Raw genomic sequence first — 19,610 nt, forward strand, 5'->3', positions numbered from 1 at the left:
CCTCAGGAGAGACAGAGATCCTCATCTGAGTCAACTGCTCTGGTCAATGTAGCTACAGTGTGTCTGCCAACCTGAAGAAAAATCAATGCGCATGATTATCTGAATGACCTGTCAGGATGTTTATATCATGGACTGCCCTAAAATATGCCACAAGACTGCAGAGGTGTTACAAATTGATGTGGAATTTAGATAAGTCCTTGTCTTTTGACAAGCCTCTGGCAGCAGGTAGTAGCATTATTGAGGTGACCTCCACCCCAAAACCCACTGTCTTTCACAAGTTCTTTGAAAATGGTTGATTTGGTCTGTTATAGAATGGATCATTTATTTAATAGACACAAAACTAACAGACGTAAGACTTAAAACAAACTATTACACAGAAATAAAGACAAAAAGAGACTACTAGTAGGTAAATACAGCATGAGGTTAAAGGAGCCTATTATTAATGATACAGCTAGTGAAGAAATAATATAACTTTGGATTCAATGTATTTTACCATCCCATTGTTGGTGGAGCACACATCAAGATCCTTTCCCACCATCCTTAGGGAAGTAACCATGTGCCCAGACTCCAGGGAGAGGTCTTCCACACTTTAAGGGTGTGTGTGTGTGTGTGTGTGTGTGTGTGTAGAAGACTTCTGCGTCTCTGATAACTCATGTGTCTTGTAGTTTTTAAAACAGGGTCTCTTGGTCAAGAATATTTCCTTTATCTCTTCCCACATCAAAATCTTCAGACTAAAATGTTGATTCCTAGCTGAGGCCTGGGCCTTTTTGGTGCCAGATGCCTCTTTGCTGAGCCTTTCAGGACAGGTTATCTCTTTATGTACCAACTCTCTGTGTTAGACTGGAGGGGAGGTAAGGGTAGTTATCCTGCCACAAGTGATCCCAAAGCCAGCTGAGAAAAGGAGTCTGTCCCATGATTCCTACACAGAAAATTCTTCTGCTGTAGTTGTGAAGCAAATAAATATGGACTAAACATCAGCTGAGGAGGGTTTACAGGGGGATCTGAGATAGATCTGATATTTGTATTTATGTTGATAGATGAGGCTGCTTGGAATGAGACATTTCCTTGAAAGTTTTCAGAAATCATACAAAATAATATAGTCACTGATTCTGAACCTCTTGTTAAAGTCATCCCTATATCATGATCCTCAAACTGCATGGTTTCATTTATTTAGATGGATACATTAAAACAACCATGGTGGAGATTGATTATGATTCTTTAAAAAGAAAGCAAAAACCATCTACCAGAGCTGCTGTGAAACATGCAGAGAGTGACCAAGAAATGTATGATGATGTTGGAGAGCAGGACAGTACTGGCAGGTATGTATAAGGAATGCATGAAAAAAAACAAGTGATTCACCTGGGTCAGCTAGACAGGGAAAGTTTTCCAACAACAAACCCACAAAAATGTCACAAAACAGCCATTTATATAAGAGACGTGCAAGTATTATAAGTAGCTATTCAGACTGAATAGCTCCTATTTGGTCAGAGGAGTTTAAATGAATTCTTTGATCTAGCATCTGTAAGCACTCATACTTAAGAGGAACCCATACTATTGGAAGAGGACCTACTTCACTGAAATCCAAAGAAGAAAAAAGTGCAAGCCATACAAGATTACAAATCATCTGCAGGAATTCCAGTTCTCTTCCCTCTCTCTCTCTTTACTTGCTCTGTCTTTTGGAGTCACATACTACCTTTTTTAAGATGCAAGATAAAAATTCTAAAAGCAATGGAAACACTCACTGCACCAGGGAACTCCTGATCACCCTCATTGCTCTCATGAGCCTTAGCATGAATATTTAAGTCTTACTACCCCTTTCATTTTGATGAGAAATGACTTCTGAACTCTTGTCTAGGGTAACACTTCAGAAAAGAGTGCAGCTTATGAATTTAACCCTGAAAACAAAGCCTCTCAAATTCCATGAGATGGGTATAAGCTATATCTTTCTAATTCATCAGAAGCTTCTTCTCTATGGCACAGTCTCCGTGCATTGCAGTGCAATGCTATATTGCAGATTCTCTACTTCCATTTGTCATCTTTTTCATGTCAAATAGATCTGCAGCTAAAGAAGTGGCATATCCAGCAGCAGATCAGACTTGCTGGCCAAGAAATACCGTAGTGGTCTTGTCACAAGAGTCATGGCTATCCCATAGCCTAGCATGACAGTGGTAATTATGTTGCCAGACCTTTCAGGAAATTTTGCTGCTTACATGTAATTCAACAATCCATTCTTCATTAAATATCCTGATGTGCAGAAACAGAGCCTGGGATTCAGATTAGAGATCTGCATATGAGTATAAAGGATTTCAATATGCAGGACAACCATTTTGAAGCACTCGGCTATTACATCTGCTTTTACTGCTTCCCATGAGGCTCCTCAGCTTAGAGGCCTGCTTGGAATAAAAAGACAGCAGCAGCTGTCCGGCTGATAGAACATCCCTATGAGCTCCAACAGCAGCATGTGCCTTTAGGCTGGCATTTTTCGTGCAACCAGTATAGCTTTGTGTGGGATATTTTTTCAGGTTGCTCAGTATCAGTTTTCCTCCCTGCACATTGGTCTCAAAGCATTGTGACCTAGCCATGAGAGCCGTGTTAGTTGTTCTAGGTCTCAGGTAATCTCACCATTAGTTACTTCATTGCAGAGGTATCCTTGGCCAATCCTTTTCAGTAGGGCAAGTGTTGCAATCAGTCACCACAATGCAAAAAATTTAGAAAATGTATTGCATTCAAATGAAAACAATTGCACTGTTTGCTTACTAAAATAACAGTATATTCCAAGGAGCTTCAAAGATTAATGATTGGCTTAGATTCATTAAATCCTTTAAGCTGTATTTTGACATTTTTTTCTTCTCTAGTGATTAATAGCACTCTGTTCAGTTCATGAGCATGAAGTGTCGGAAGGTTTGACATATATCAATATGTTTTGAAACCACTGGAAGAATGCCATTCCAAAAAAAAAGTTCTTAGTCAAATAGTATTATCTCATTATCAGTAGTATTGCTAATATTCCAAAATTAATAAATGACTAGGAGTGTTGTATTTTAGTATTCATTGGACCAAGAGTTTAACAAGTACCTTGTTTTGATGTATAATTTTAGGCAAGGCTTTGACCTGGAAATAATCTCAGCTACTATGAACCTCTCAGGCTTTTTTCAACTACTGCTAGAATGTAGGCTAATATGGAATCCTTCTATGTTGTTAGAAACATACACTTATACCCAGTGAAAGCTAGCTGAGCAATAAATTAACTTATTTACCATTTAATTTCAAGAATATTACCTCATAAGGAATGAATCTAAAGGGTCTGGATCTACTGTGTAGTGCTCAGTCAGATTATATTTGTATTCCCATCAGGTCTGACTATATGATCTCCTGAGATCCCCTCCAACACAAATTATCTTATGGTTCAAAGGCACATTTCTTACTTCAATTTAAGAATATCAACAGAAATATAAAATACATTCTAAATATTTTTGCCAGGGCCAAAATCTTTAGAATTAATATTTGAAGAAGTGATGAGTGATCATGGTGTTTTCTTTTTCTGAAGGATGACTGCTTTTCTTTAAAATGTCTTTTGTTTGCTTTTCCAGTCAAAGTGGTGACCAAGGTGGAGGTGGAAGTAAGTTCTACTTACATGTTTGGGGGGGGGGGGGGAGGGCGGTTCTGTGTATTTCTTACCCTCACGATCTGACTTCTGACAAGCTGACTTCTGCAGCTTCAACATAATGCATTAATTATCCATAATCAAGTTAAATGTTAGCTAATAGGCAACAAACAAGGAGGGGTAGTGGCCAACTAAACTTCTCTGCCACCTATAGGAACTTGAGTGAGACAGAATGTTTGTCTCCAGATACTGTGAATTACCAGCTTTCCAAACTTTTTACTTGTGTGTGAAGGCAAATCATCCCACAAAACAGTACAGATGTAGCTGGAGAAATAATAACATGAGCAAGAGGTTTTGTAACGGAGAAATCCAGTTCTGAAATAGCCAGCACTACTATAAATTAAAGCTTCATTTTGCTGACAGAGTTAAGGGGAGCTTCAATAGCAGCAGCACACTGGAGGCCCAACTGCAAGAGCTTCATGTTGTCAAGCTGACACATTGAAACACAGTTTTCCCTTTGTTAGCACATATATTTATGCAGCATTCTTTGTTAATCACAAGAGCACAGCTCATCTTCTCAGCTTCAAGTTTAGATACTGTTCATGGCAGAAGCATCCCCTGGCAGTACCGAATGAATCTTCTGCCAGCCAAGTATAGATTTCAGTGTCTACTGTGACCAGTGCCTAGAATTGGACATGAAAACCAAGCTAACCCTGCACTGAAGGAGGTGGGGCACAAAGGTTAAAACTGAGACCAAAATGGGGAGATTACATTGCTCTTGTCTCTGACTTCTTTGGAAGAAAACAAGATGTCAGCTGCTGAGAGTGTTAGCCTGACATGTTCAGTCATCACCTGAGTCACACATAAAAACTTAAAAGTCATCATAAGGTCTGCGCCAAAATCAGCCATTTAGAATTTCATTGCCTACACTGTAAGAGCATTTCTTTTCAGTATCCATGCTCTTGTGATTGGCAGTGCCACATTTAAATGCTGTGAGTGGCATTCTAAACCGGGATAAGTCTAAATTTCTGTTTTAATAAAGGGTCTGTGCCAGTTTACTGAAAGATTCAATTTGCAAGGATATTGCATAAATTACAAACACATCTGGTACAGTAAAGAAGCCTATAATGAATAGCTTATTCAGCAACATGAAATATAATTGCATTAACTCACTATTTGATCTGTTAAAGACATGTTCCCACCTCCTCCTTCTGATCAAGACATTTATGATGGAATTGATGATGAAGATGCTATAGCTAGGTATGTTTTTATATCTTTTAAATAATTTGCTTCTTTGAAAGAATGTTTTCAGTTTTTAGTGGTTTTGAATCAAGCATAACAATTAGTAGGTATTAGGATGATCAGCAAGTTGGTATACATCAAAATGGATATGTCAAGCTAGAGAAAATGGTTCTTCAGTCTTTTTAAGAAGTTTTGTTCTGTAATTTTGATGTCACCAAAAGCAGTCTGTAATCATGAAAATCTCCCAATTTCCAACTAGACAGAATATATCTGAAATTAAAATAGCAGACTAAAATTCTAGATTGCTGAGTAACAACATGAAAACAGTAAGCCACTAGATCAATCTCTGTACTACAAATACATCTCAGTAGCTACATGTGGCCTAACATACATATTTCTAATTTAGCATGTTAGGATTTGGGTAAGCAACTTCACTTTGGGAATTAATGATAATTATTTGCATCAATGGAGAATTTTACTGGGCCTTTTAAGAAGAACATTACATTGTACATTGTGATAATCACATGCATACTCCAAAGGTCTATATCGCAGGATGAAGATAAGAATGGTATCTGGCCCTGGGGAATCTTGAAGAGACTAAAGGTCAAAGATGACAAAAAGAAAAGTGTACGAGAAAAAACAGCCAAAGTCAATGAGGCAGAAGAAAATGAAAATTTGTTGTAAGAGTCTGCCTGGAAATCAAAGTGCACATTAACTAATTCTAATAAAGCATTGATCACATGCTACTAACATATCCTCACAGCAGCCTAAAGAATCATGCATCAAATTGCAGCTCAGGATGATACTTTTCTGCAAAAATGCAGAGCTTTCTTTTCACCTGCATAATTATTCTATTAACAAGCTGTATTTTTTTTTTGTTGCAAAAGTCTGGTAATCAAAATATGCCAAATTCTTTTTCTGGTGAAAAGCACCAGAATAATCTATAATCTTTGTGCCACTGGTCATGTAAATTTGCTGCATACTGAGTTAAAATTTACTTTTCTCACCAGTACAATGTAGCTGAGATGAACTGGTAAATCTAGGCCCATTAACCAAAATTTTAGGAATAATATGCCAAATAGAAAAATGCAAAGACTGTCTTCTATCTATCTTATCTAGAGAATAAATCAGCAGGTGGTGTTTCTGCCACATTCTTCAGTCACCTGGCTCTGAAGCAGTTTATTTTAATTGATAAAAATATATTTAGTCCCCAAGTACTGCTGGAGTTAGTGGCACTTCAAAATGTCTGGAAATTACTTGAAACCCTTGTGTTACAAGTTTTTAAAATTATTTAGGTTACAAAAAAAGGCTGTTAATGTGATATAGATACTTAATGACCTTTTTTTTCCCCCCAGCATGCCTTCTTCAACAAAGCAGTCTGGAAAAGGTAATTAATAGCCTATTGTTCAATCTCCATATTGATTCCTGATTTTTTTCTGTATACATTGCTCTGTATCGTGCTAGTTACAAAAATACATCCAAGGAAGGAAACAGACTTCCTATTGCTTACCCAGTTCCAGTAAACAACTTTAAAATATTGTGACTGATCTGACTGCAGACAAGGAGATACATATACATTGCAAGCTCCTTGGTAAACAATTTAATGTATTTAATGTGTTTTTTCTACCTGAGATTTACATTAGTCCATTTTATTTGGCATTAAGTAGAAGCATCTGGAAATAAGCACTCAGAAGTAAATAGAAATTATTTTTTCTATTTTTATCACTTGCAGTGTCTCTGTAAAAGAACATATAAGAATCATCAAAAGTTATTAGAATTTTTGAGTCTGCTTCCAGAACAGATTTCTAAACCTTCTATATCCTGCTGATTTTTCTAGCCATCAGTTTAATAAGTCAAACAATTGCTTCCCCTCTACAAACACGCTGAACATGATTGAAAATGTATCCTTGGGCTAAGAATTCTCTCAATTGCTTTGGCATTGCAAGATGGCCTAAAACCTAACATACCCATATGATAATTCATATCCACTTCTAAGAAATGTTGCATTGACCAGGGTGCTATAGAAGTTATTGAATGTGCATTAAAATCAAACTCAAAAATATACTTTAGTGCAATACACTGGGAATTTGATAAATTAAACTGAAAATTAAAGTCTATCTCATGTGCTAAAACTTGCTTTAGCTTCAGAAGATTAGAATTTCAGTGAATATCTGTTATTATTAATAAAGAATCTTAATCTGAAAAGGTTGGGTTGTGTTGCGCAGGTTGTGCAAAATAGAACCTGCAGTTACCATAGACAGTAAATGGCTACAGTACTTGCCATAGTTTCTTATCAATTTAGCTAAAAGAAAATACAATGTAACACAATATATTCACATCTCATTTTTCACATAATAATGTTTCATTCTTTTGAACACTATTGTTTCAGATTATGGAGACAATGTTTATGATGACGTAGATTCTTCAGACTTCCCTTCTCTTCCAACTGCTCCCAGGCAAGTGAAAGTATTACTTCCCTGTTTAGAAATCTAATACACAGAGAGACCTTTTTAAAGTATATACTACAGGCAGAATGTTCCTAGTATCTGCTTTATTTGGTGTTGTCAGGTTTTGTAGTTCTCATAAACCTACCTCTGATAATGGCAGTTGAATGCTCTTTCTTCCATTATAGATTGAAATAATAATTAGATTATAGAATAAGTAAGCATGTTTTGCATATCAATATATTCAGTCCATGATGGAAAAGAGATAGAAAATGATGCACTGGCTTAAAGTAACTTAATTTTAGAATGTAGTTCTTTTTCTATCAAAATTTAGGGACTGTTAGGATAGATACTTTATCTCAGCTGCTGCAGTATTTTAAGAGAAAAGAAGGAAGTGCCCATGTTTAAAGTATTCAACATATTTGGAGGTGCAAGTTCAGCTTGAAAAACTTCTATCCTGAACCAGAAAATTATGTCAATCTCTGGAGTACAGTGTTACTGGCACAGTTGCATCTGTGAGGATGACTGTGACATGTCACATCCTGTTGTCGCTTACTCCACTCAGATGGAGTGACAGTGCACTACAATAATGTAGTCTGGAGATATAAAAAGAGAGAGATCTCTTAGAGATCCTTTGGTTTGTGTATCCACAGGAAAATATGGGGTCCTTCTAAGTTAAATCCTTCTAAGTTAAATCTAGAGTGGGTCACACACACACACACACACACACACACACACACACACACACACACACTCACACACACACACACACACACACACACACTCACACACATATTCATCATCAGTAAAACTCTCATCCTGGCGAGATCAGCAAGGATCAAAAACTAGAATCAGACTTTACACTCCCAGGTGCATCATTAGAAAGTGCAGTTAGGGCATGAAACCAACAGTCTTCAGCAAGTCAGTGCTATCAGGGATGTGCAAAAAACAACAGAACTTGAAATAGATCATGTAATGCAAATTCCCTGGTGTAACAAAGTCTGCAGGCACATAAGTCTAGCACACACAAGGCTAAGATGTTCCAGCTGCTTTCCACAGTGTGATATGTCATTCTGCTTATTGCCTAGAGGTGCACAGTCTTCAAAAACTGGTTCTTACTGAGGGATTCTAAAGTGTCTTAGTAGATAGATACTTAACATTCATTTTTGATATTCACTTATGTGATAGATATAGAAATATTGGGGAGAAGTAGAAGTAGGAAAGACAGACACAACTTTTTTTATTTATTTTGAAGTCAAATCTGTATTGTATTCTCAATATTAGTTTTTCAGAGCAACAAAAGCATGATAAAGACACATGAAGGCAAATGCATTTTCACCAAAAATTATCAGAAAGTGTGCTAATACTTCTGTTCCTAATTGTGTTTTACCTGTAACCTCTTGATTTAGTTCATCAAAATCAGGAAGCTTTGGAAAACCTAAGTCAGATGAAAAAGGTGCACAAAAGCTCAAGAAGATGGAAAAAGAAGAGAAAGAGTTCAGAAAAAAGTTCAAAGTAAGTTTTTGTTCAAAGTGTTTTCATCACATAAAATATAAAAACAAAGTATCTGTATAGTGCTTTCTAATTTGTTACCCATTGCTTGCTTTTGAAAGGGAAAGGATTACTACATGTAAAAATAGTGATCTGAGCATCTCGAAGTCCAAATGGCAAGTATGGGCACATACGCATATTGTAGCATATACAAATATTTGTTAATTTCAAAAAAAAATTAGTAATAAATGGGAATATTAATGGAAAAACACTAATGGCTTTTAACCACAGTTTGGGGATTTTTTTCTCCTTTTCAGTTTGATGGTGAAATAAAAGTTCTTTACTCCACAACCACAATCCAGGATTTATCACAGAAAAGATGGGGATATAAAGACTTACAAATTAAACCAGGGGAATCTCTTGACATTATTGAAAGTACAGATGATACCAAGGTCCTCTGCAGGAACAAAGAAGGAAAATGTAAGTTATGTTAAAAAACTGTCGTACATATCAAATTGTCAGAGAAGAGTTGAGTAGGATATGTAAAATCTCTCTTCCCTGGTTTACCAAGGTTTACATTGCCTGGTGGTTAACAAGCGGCAGATTGTTGTCTTATTATGTCTATGTTTTAACACTGGTGTGCCTTAAAAAAATCCAAAACACTTCCAATGGACAAGATATACTAAGTATTAGGAAAAAAAAAAAAAAAAAACCACCATTTTTTAACTAAAGTTTTTCTTTGCAGCTAGGATCAGCAGATGTTTTTCTTGCTTCTGTGTCTCCCCCTTTGCCAAAAGGAGTGTGGCTTGTGGCTATGATAGCCCACTGAGTCTAGTAAAACTAAAATCCTTGCTGCACCTCTGGATAGCACTAGCCCATTGATTGCAGCCAAGAGAAAATCAATAACAATATTCTTGCTTTGGAAGAGATGCAGTTTAATCTTTTCAACAAGCTGGGGGGAACATTGCTTTGGAGTCTTCCCCCCAGCTCCGAGCTAATCCAATGCATATGTCCTTACTGGCATGTCTGTTTGTTCTGGGAGCTGCACAAGGCCTTTCAGTGTTTCTTTGAAATCCTTGGCCAGGGTTTGCACTGGCAGAAATCTTTGAATTTTTGGAGAAGTCCAAAACCATCTCCTGATGGTTTCAGTTTCTTAATGAGCTTCTGTTACAACACTTTCCAAATCTCCTAATGAAAATTCACTTTGTTCTGGAACAGCCTACTTTCAAAGTAGCAGCATCCTCCTGCTCACCTTTGCTTTTTACCTCTGACCTATGTAGAATACAGTCCAATGCTATAAACCTCTGAAGAGGATTCAACCACCTTCCTTTTATTTTTTTCCCTCCTGTACTCAACTGTTACAGTCTGAAGTACAGCCTTCTTCCTGGCAGGCCTGCAGGGAGAGGAAGAATTTCTTGCATAACAACACATATGTTTTTCAAAATATGGATTGCACTAGTAGAGCCACTTCCCCAAAAAAAAAAAAAACAGCTTTCAAAGCCACATTTTTTTGAATCAAGCTAATAACAAAGTATAAAGTAGTTCATGTTAGCTGTTTTCCTGTCATAGTCTTCAAAGCCTTTCAAATAATGACAGGAGCTACTGCTTTGCTATGCATGAAAGAGCAAAACAAATAAAAATATCCCCCCTGAAAACCTCTGAATAGATCCCAGTCTTTGCTAACATATTAGTTAGCAAAGTTTGAATTCTACTTATGTGCATGACAGTTTTGTTTATTTGCTCTAGTTGTTCTAGTTTCTCAGATCTTAAAGTTATGATTTTACCTTCTGAAGGCTAGGTAGACTGAAAATCCACAACTAAAGATGCTTTTGTTATTGTCTTGCACATGAATTCTTTGATTTAACCATTAACTTATGAAGCACTTCCATAGCTTCAAGCCAACAATTAAACAAAACCACAATTTATATTTCAATGTATTGTCACCTTTCTAAGCAAGGGCTGATGATCTTATGAACATATTCTGCTATGGCTGATTTTAAAGGTTATGAAATTATTTGAAATGTCAGAAGTGAAACAAGGAACTGATTTTTATCTACCATCTCAAATTCCTTCTTGGTCTGAACTCACACATTTTAAAATACACAAAAGCTTTCAATTCAGCTTTGTAGATTTTGCCTAATCAGTAGGACATAAATGGACTTCAGTGGCCCAAAGTTTAATTTTTGACCTCTCTGAGCTTTCTTTACATTGTCAAGTGAGCAGCTGGTACAATGTGTTATAGCTTTCAGTGCTTGCCAAGTAATCAACATGGAGTGTGCTGACCTGCTGGCTTCTTCCTTATTTGAAAGCACCATAAAAACAAATAATAAATTATTTAGAAACTGAAACTTTGGACATATAACTTTAGACTAGTAAATCTGAAAGAGTGTGAGACCAACAGGGGTTGTATCTCCCACATATTTAAGGTTATTAGTAATCATCAGAATAACCTAGATAATGTTTTGCAATGGTAGAAGCATTGTCATATGGACATGACTTCCAAAAACACTGTGTTTGTATGCCATAATATGAACAAGCAGAGAAGCTTAGACTAGCCAAATTATTTTAAATTATTTCCTGGAGACTTCAGAAGTCATGGAAAACATTGGACTGCCCTAAAAAGAATTTTGAAAAGACAATGTATTAAAAAAAAAAAAAATTCAAAAAAACAACTTCTGTCTTTATTCCAGAAAATAAAAACTAGGGAAAGACAACTGAGCCAAGATACCCTGAATAGACACTCCTAATGATTAAAAGAAGGAAATTTACATATTAATTTCAAATACAAAACAAGATCACAACAACATAGTTCTTTAGAACTCTCCTAATTTTGTAGCAGCTTACTAATGTTTACCTACAAACATGTAATTACTGTTATGGCTTTCCCTTTTTCTGTATTCATTATACCAATTGAAAAGTATTTCAGTAGATATCTTTCACCAAAACAGGAAAGAATTTTTTTTTTTTAAGAAATTATATACATTAAAAAAGAATATGTATCATTTTATCTGATTTCATTAGTAATGCACCAGAATAACAAAATAATATTTGGTAGCTTTTCTAAAGTATGTCCTTTATCATATTCATTATTGGTCTTATTAATCTTACAGTTAAAATTTTAAACACTTATAGGTAATAACATTTAATTGGTGTACACATCCTGAAAAATATTTTTTTTCTTGTATGAAACTCTAAATAATTCAGTTATTTAATATTACTGCAAATATTATTTTGTTATTATTATTATACTGCATTTTTGTGCTATAGTTTTTGTTAATAACTGTTGTTTCACCTCTCTTTCATGCAACCAAGAAACTGAAATACAAGATGAAAATCTAATCTTGCATAACTTCTATTACTATTTAAGTAGGCAAATAAGAATAAGCAAAACATTGCACATAACAAAATCTTCATCAACTAGGTGCCCATTGTACATTGTTTTCCGTCTATTATGTCTTTCTGTCTGAAGTATATAAAAGAGAAAAACTGCATTTCATTAGTGCTAGCAACAGAGGTGATAATGAGTATTTCAATTTAACTTAAATACATCTTATTTCACTTTTACAGATGGCTACGTTCTGAGAAGCAATTTAGTTCAGAAGTAAGTATAAAGTGATTGTTTTGAACAACTTGTTTTAACACTTAATATTCTAAATGGTTCTAGTAAAAAATGGTCTAGTAAAAAAATTAAAATATAATTATTTTAGTCTAAACTAAATTAAATTAGTCATTCTAAACTAGACAATTGAGTTATTTTTAAGGAGTTATGGTTTGTTTGTCAAAAATTAATCACATACATCCATGCAGGAAGTTTGCCAGAACTTAATTCCTCATTGCTTAACCATAAAGTCTGGTTAAACCATGAAAAATCACATAAATTAAGCATTATTGATATTAAACTCTATTACTGAACAACAGGTTAATGTGATTAGGTGTATTGATGCCTTTTTCAAATGTTTAACTAAAATGGGCCAAATTTTCTTTAGGTTTGTTTGTACTTCAGTCTTAGTGGGATAGAGATTTGACTCAGTGTTGGTCGAAGAAATTGCATGGAGCTCAGCATTTTGGTTCTAATCCAAAACTCTTATCAGAAAAAGCCTCTCCATTTTCTTCAAGAGGCTTTTCATATTAGACCCTTAAATATCAAATCAGATGTCACTTTTAGAATTGTCACATTTAGAATTTAGAAGCATTTAACACTTAGGCACATGTTTGAATTATATGTACAAATAGTTTTACTGTCATCCATGGGCCAGCCCATGTATCTTGGCCACATATTTGAAAATTCCTATTCATGGAGCATGTATCTTTTATAGACATTATATAATTTTATTACATAAAAAGTCGCACCTCCAAAACTATTATGTAATTGCTGAGTACAGAAACAAAAAGAATTTCAAGGGTATACTGATTGGGTTTTTAATTCAGTTTTTCTGGTGACTATTTTAAAAGAAGAATTAAGTATTTAATTTCTTTATAGAAATACCTTTATGAGAATATCTACATAAAAAATTAATAAATAAAATGGATTTCTAATAAAGCAACCCTTTCATGTTAGAAAGAAATGTATCCAAGTCTACCCTTCCCTGAAAATATTTTGACCTGACCATCTTCTCAACATTGTTCTGTTACCCCAAAGATTGTATTTTCCTAATTAGCAAGTTAATTATTTGATAGATTGCCTGCACCACACTGCTACTGTATTTTTAAATACACTTCTGATGTCTCAACTTCTAAATATACTATTTGTCTTTTTTAACTTACAGTGATGGAGAGATTTATGATGATATTGGTGATGGTATGTTGAACATTTGGAACAATATTTTATTTCTATTCAATTACAATAAATAATTTTATCTTTGTGTTGAAGTACTACACAATATTAATAGTTTTGCATTTTATTTCCATTTCAGATTGCATCTACGATAACGATTCTGGTGCTGAATGCTCTTGAAATAACAACTTCATTGAAGATCAAACTCTAGTTTGGACTCCCACTTGTGAAAACAAGAAGAGTCACGAATGCTGATTGCAAGTTAATTGGTGTCTCTTTGAAATGTACAATTAACCTTTTTTGGGATTTCAGCCTTTTGTCCTCCAATGCTTTGCACAAATTTGTATTCCAATTTATCTGAGCATTTAAAATTGAAGGAATATAAGCAAAAGTTAGTTAATTTTTCACTTCCTTTCCACATTTCTGACAGTCCATGTAGAAACACGTCTTTAAGTATCTATTCCCAAAGAGGCCAGTTCACATCTATTGAAGGGCCTAGAGAACAACAATCTCTGGCAACAGGTTTTCTTTGGCTTTCACCTATTAAGCACCAAAGACAGCCACTCTGGGTAGGATAGTATCCTGAAAAAAGAAATTATGATAACATTATGTTATAAAAGAAGAAATCAAAAGTGGCCATCAGAGAAGACCATACATCACTGACCTGCCATTCCAACTGCAATAGTGTTAGCTACACTGACATGTAGCTACATCCAGCCATGTTCCATTATTGCTACAGTCTATTTTTCTGTGTTGTACTAATGATAGACTATAATTCTCTAAGACTTATCTGAAGTCTAGTATAGAGTATAATGTTCTACTTTATACTGTAGTGTTGCTCAAAATATACTCAGAACTTTTAGGTTAAGATTTAATTTCCGTTTAGTTTGAAGATAAATTTTCACTATAGTAATATATGTATTATAAGCTATAAACTGATAATAAAATGTTTGGAAATTCTTCTAGACGAAATAGATAGGTATAGTTATCATGCTATTTTGATAATGCCCTTTTCTTCGAAGTATTGTAGTTTACTACTAGATTTGGCTAAAGAAAGGGTACAGAAATCAAATATTTCCATGCTTATTCATTGTAGAAATAACATTTATTCTTAACGTTCATTTTTGATGCTGTTGTCTGAATGATCAAGTTGCAAATAAAAGCAAAGTCAACATGTAATTTATAATGATAAATATCATTTTACCCTTATGTATCAAAAGTCACTGGAAATCAGAAGACATTTACAGTAAGCTCCCAATAAAGAGGGTGAGAATGTGCAAAAAATGGAACATCTGTTGCTTTTGCTGTAGTGCAGATTAATCAAAAACCTGTAGTGACCAATGTGGCTGGATCAGTGGAAGCAGCTCCTTTTGATGAATGAGTATAGTACAATCATGAGGGAAAGTCAGGTACCTTGTGCAACACAGCCTGTTTAGTTTATAAACATAAAAAATGTTGGCTCTATTAAGTCAGTGACTGTTGATCTCACCTCCAGTGATGCTGAGATTTCATTTTATAAAAGTGACTTTTATTGCTGCTTCAAAATACAGTAAATCTCAAAGGAGGCATAATGCAGTGGGGATACCAAGCATAAAATCAAGAGATAGTGGCCTATAAGCTATTTTTTACTGCATGTAAAATCTTATAGTATACTGAAAAGCTATATGCAACTTGACTTTCTATTTGCTATTTCTCTTATCTATTTGCTATTCAACCATCATCTGGGCATCAAATATCAATTTTATGTGTAATCATCAGCTGCAGCACCCAAACATAAAACATGACCATGCATATTAGGTGCAATGAATACATGTGAATATTCTACTGTCACCGCTAATGGATCATTTATTTTTCAGTGGTACTCTGTCTGCACTAAATTAGTGATACGCCAAAGAACTGAGTAGGCATGCAGGCAACTATACAACTGCATAGTTCTTCCATGTTCTTAGGGTTAATGTGTATAGACACTGCAATTCTGTATCAATAAGACTGACTAAATTGGTCATATGATACATAAAATAATGAAAATAAATAAATATATTTATGGCTAAAACTCCATGTTCATTACTTGTTCAAATCAAATATAATGGGATTGCTGCAAAGTGTTAAAATGAATTTTTAAGGCATTACTCATTGAAAAATTACTGGCATTGTATCTTTTAACTTTTACCACTGTGGGATGCTTTTTCGTATTTCTTCTGAATAAAAATATTTCTTCTGAATAAACATTTGTTTAACAAGAAATGTGGGTACACTGTCTTCTGTCAAAATAGAACAACAGCTTCTGTAAAAGCTGTAGAATAGAACAGTAGCTTCTGAAAATTATCACTGAACAGCTAACAGAGTGAAAATCTATTTTATTATTGTTGCAAAGGCTGCACAAATGCAACATGGCATTTGTTAGTAATTGCTACCCAGAAAGTGAAATGCAAGCAGAAAATCTTCCAGACAGGAAGATCTATACTTAGGCAGTCTATATTCTAAGAGTTTCTCACCTGTAATTTATTATAGTATCTTTTAAAAGCCATAAAGAAAGAAAAAGAAAGCTGTTCACTTGATATTTTTCCACCTCCAAACTCAGTCTATAATCCTGCAGTATTTGGCTGAGCCTGCTAAAACAGTCAGCAGTGAAAACATCAAAATATTGACATAAAAATTAGGTTTCAGTATGAACATCCTAGTTGGGGTAAACAGAGCTGGTTTCTATCTGTGTTGTACCTCTGTGCTGTCCCAGTAAACAAGCAGTAAGCAAAACCAAAAGTGGGAGGGCAAAAAACACTTCTCTAATTCAGTAGCTTTATAACATTTCTCTGCTGCTACTGCAGGCTCTGGACTGAAGGAATGCTGCCGATCTCCTGAACATTCCTGTATAAGAGGTTTATATTCTCGATCCACTAATTGCAGTTCCCCTGGCTACTCCTCCCACAGTCATAACAAAATTTCTTCTATGTGTGATCCCTTTGCATAACCCATTCTCCACTGGAAAGATAAGTACTTTAGTAAGAGCATGGAAATTCAGGGGTGGGATGTAGATTCTCTGTGTGAATTAGAATACCCCTTACCAGTACATTACAGCAGACACCGTTGTAAGCACATGTGTGCATAGGCATGTGTGCATCTGTTGTGTGTGAGTATACATCATTTATATATTAAGGAAAATTCTGAGAAAACTAATAGACCCGTAAAAGGGCACCTTTATGATTTAGGTATAGCAGCCCCATACCACCCTGCACAGAAAACTTTTGCATGTAGTGAAAAGAACTCAAATGCTAGGAGAGTCAATAGATGTGCTTGTATTTGCACAGCCTCTGTTCTGACTCCTCGCGTGGATTCATTGTTAACTGTGTGCACAGTCCATAATTACATGATGGCTCGGTGTTTTTTTCCCACAGGATCCCCGCCTCATTTAGTGCATGGGATGGATGAGAACTAATAGAAAGGGCAGTTGTTCAGCCCTGCTCATTCAGTTTCTGGCCACTCCTTCATTTAGTGCAAATCTTCCCAAGCTTATGCTGCACCCAGAATTATTAGTTTCTCATGGCTTTCATCACAATGATATCTCACATTCCCTTGAATAGGAATGGATTTATCTTGTGAGAGAGGAAAACATTTTATCACCATTTTAATGTATGAAAGGAAGGCACAAACAGAGAACAATTTGTGGCACATATCCATTAATATGGATATAAAACCAAACTACTAAAGCTAGATTAATTTTTTTGTACTTTCCTAGATTAGGACTCCCATTATTTTATCTTCCTGTCATTTGCCTCTGCTCATGGTTAAATACAAAGATAAGAGAGACATCATCTTGTGTTTAAAAAGTATTAGCATGCAAAATTTATACTGTAAATAAACTACAGAATTACAGACTCTCCAAATGTTTCTTGAATTCTGGCAGACTTGGTGCTGTGATGACTTCCCTGGGAAGCTTGCTCCAGTGCTCAACCAACCTCTCTGTGAAGAACCTTTTCCTAACATTTAAATATCCCCTGACTCATCTTTGGGCCATCGTCTTAGGTTCTGTCACTGGTCTCCACAAAGAAGAGATCTGTGCTGCCCCTTTGCTTCCATTCATGAGGAAGCTGTAACTGCAGTGTCGTCTCCCCTCAGTCTCCTCTTGTCCTGGCTGAACAGACCAAGAGATCTCAGCAACTTCTCAGATGGCTTCCCCTCCAGACACTTGACTACCCTCATTGCCCTCCTTTGGACACTCTCTAATGGCTTCATGTCTTTCTTACACTGTGGCACCCCAAGGTGCCCCCAGCACTCGAGGTGAGGCTGCCCCAGTGCAGAGCAGAGCAGGACAATCCCCTCCCTTCCTGGCTGCTGATGCTGTGCCTGATGCCCCCAGGACAGGGTTGGCCCTCCTGGCTGCCAGGGCACTGCTGGCTCATCTTCAACTCACCATTGACCAGGACACCTCTCTGCAGTCCTGCTTTCCAGCACCTCATTCCCAGTTTGTCCATACATTCAGGGTTACCCCATCCCTGGTACAGAATCTTCTCTGCTTAAGAGGGAGCCAACAGCTCCTCCCAGTTTTGTGTCATCTGCAAACTTGTTTAGTATATATCCAGTCCTGTGTCCAAGTCATTTCTGAAGATGTTGAAGAGCACAGGGCTGAGGATGAAGCCCTGTGGAACCCTGCTGGTGGCAGATCACCAAGTCACTAGTGACATGTCTGATCTCACCCGCTGCTGTAACCTGATGTCACCCTAGTCACTGTAACCCTTTGTGCCCCAGCCATGAGCCAACTGCTCACCCATCACAGGATGCGTTTATCTAGCTGTGGGATGGAAATTTTTTCCAGAGGAGTCCTGTGAGAGTATCAAAAGCTTTGCTGAAAAAAGATGATATCAACTGGCTTCTCATGATCAACAAGGTGGTTACCTTGTCATAAAAGAAAATCATATTTGAACTAGGTTTACAGTAATAAAAAGGTGAGTAAATAGGGAATAGTAATTAAAATTTAATGTAAATAATAGATTAGGCTATATTGAGAAACTTAATAAAACGTGGGGATAAATAGAATTTAGTGGTCCACATTATTACACTTTATATCAGCTGCCATGTTGACAGGCAGTTTGTTGGTATGGTTTTGAGTGATGTCTATGGCTCCCACTAGAATTAAACTTTTATGTGTATGTGGCCTGGTATAGCCTGGTCTCAGGGCTGAGACATCTAAACCAGTTCTGAAAGAGCCAACTTATCTATAAGAAGCAATTCACTCAGGATAGCAGCATAACCCTACAAGTCCTCCACCTTCACTGCTTAGCCTGTCTAAGAAATAAGATTTTAATGCAGGTGAAGGGTCATCTTAAGCAATTTCCAGAACTCCAGCCACTTGGGAACAATTTCAGTGCCACTCTGAATAGCCATGATACTGCAGAACACCCTCTAACTCATGTTCTAAACTTGTGCTGAGCAGCAGTGTGGGCCCCCAGTCCCCTGGGTGCAGCAAAGTACAATGATCTCACAATTTTCCTTCTCTGCGTTTCATTCTAGATAGATGATTCCTGAACATACATAGAATTCAGTTAATCATTTGATAAACAATTTTGTAAATAATTTTTATTTGCTTCCTTTGAAACCACTTTGAGAGAAGATTAAAATGTTATTAAATGTGTAAAGTTCATTGCTGGAGGCTTTTTATATTGTGGGTCTTGCTACAAAGAATATGGGACACTGTATCCTTTTTCTTAAATATTTCTTGAATTTAAAATACTCACTACTAGGCAGAAAGTTAGTGTACAAAATGTCAACACAAACATGGATGAAATGCTAATTAGATGATACCAAGGGGTTTAAGAAATATTGTGATTTGCATTACTTCAGTAATATCACAAAATCTTACTGCTCAGGAATCATGAGACAGGCAAAGAAAGGGAAAATTAGCACTGGCTTTTTTCTTCTGCTTTTTTTAACATTTTTTTCTTTGCCCTGATTCCTGATTTTCAAGTTCTTAACAGAAAAAAGCTGCCTGATCCTTCATTTACGTGTGGGGGTGCTTCAGGTAGAAAATGTACACAAAACACAGACCCACAATGTGACGTTC

The 19,610-nt window shown here is 36.0% G+C and overlaps 1 protein-coding gene across 1 annotated transcript in view; it reads left to right on the plus strand.

Moving 5' to 3' along the window:
* Positions 1–14,665, plus strand: part of FYB1 (FYN binding protein 1) — a 40,811-nt gene extending 26,146 nt beyond the window's left edge. The window contains exons 9-19 of the mRNA XM_021552128.2: positions 1,175–1,319; positions 3,591–3,619; positions 4,795–4,864; positions 5,386–5,526; positions 6,202–6,233; positions 7,236–7,302; positions 8,700–8,805; positions 9,099–9,261; positions 12,349–12,382; positions 13,548–13,579; positions 13,695–14,665. Coding sequence (XP_021407803.1) covers positions 1,175–1,319; positions 3,591–3,619; positions 4,795–4,864; positions 5,386–5,526; positions 6,202–6,233; positions 7,236–7,302; positions 8,700–8,805; positions 9,099–9,261; positions 12,349–12,382; positions 13,548–13,579; positions 13,695–13,735 — 860 coding nt within the window. The 3' untranslated portion in view covers positions 13,736–14,665. The remainder of the gene's footprint in view (positions 1–1,174; positions 1,320–3,590; positions 3,620–4,794; positions 4,865–5,385; positions 5,527–6,201; positions 6,234–7,235; positions 7,303–8,699; positions 8,806–9,098; positions 9,262–12,348; positions 12,383–13,547; positions 13,580–13,694) is intronic.
* The last annotated feature ends 4,945 nt before the right edge of the window (positions 14,666–19,610 follow it).

The sequence above is a fragment of the Lonchura striata genome, chromosome Z (genome assembly GCF_046129695.1).
Source record: "Lonchura striata isolate bLonStr1 chromosome Z, bLonStr1.mat, whole genome shotgun sequence".
In the NCBI taxonomy this organism is placed as follows: domain Eukaryota; kingdom Metazoa; phylum Chordata; class Aves; order Passeriformes; family Estrildidae; genus Lonchura; species Lonchura striata.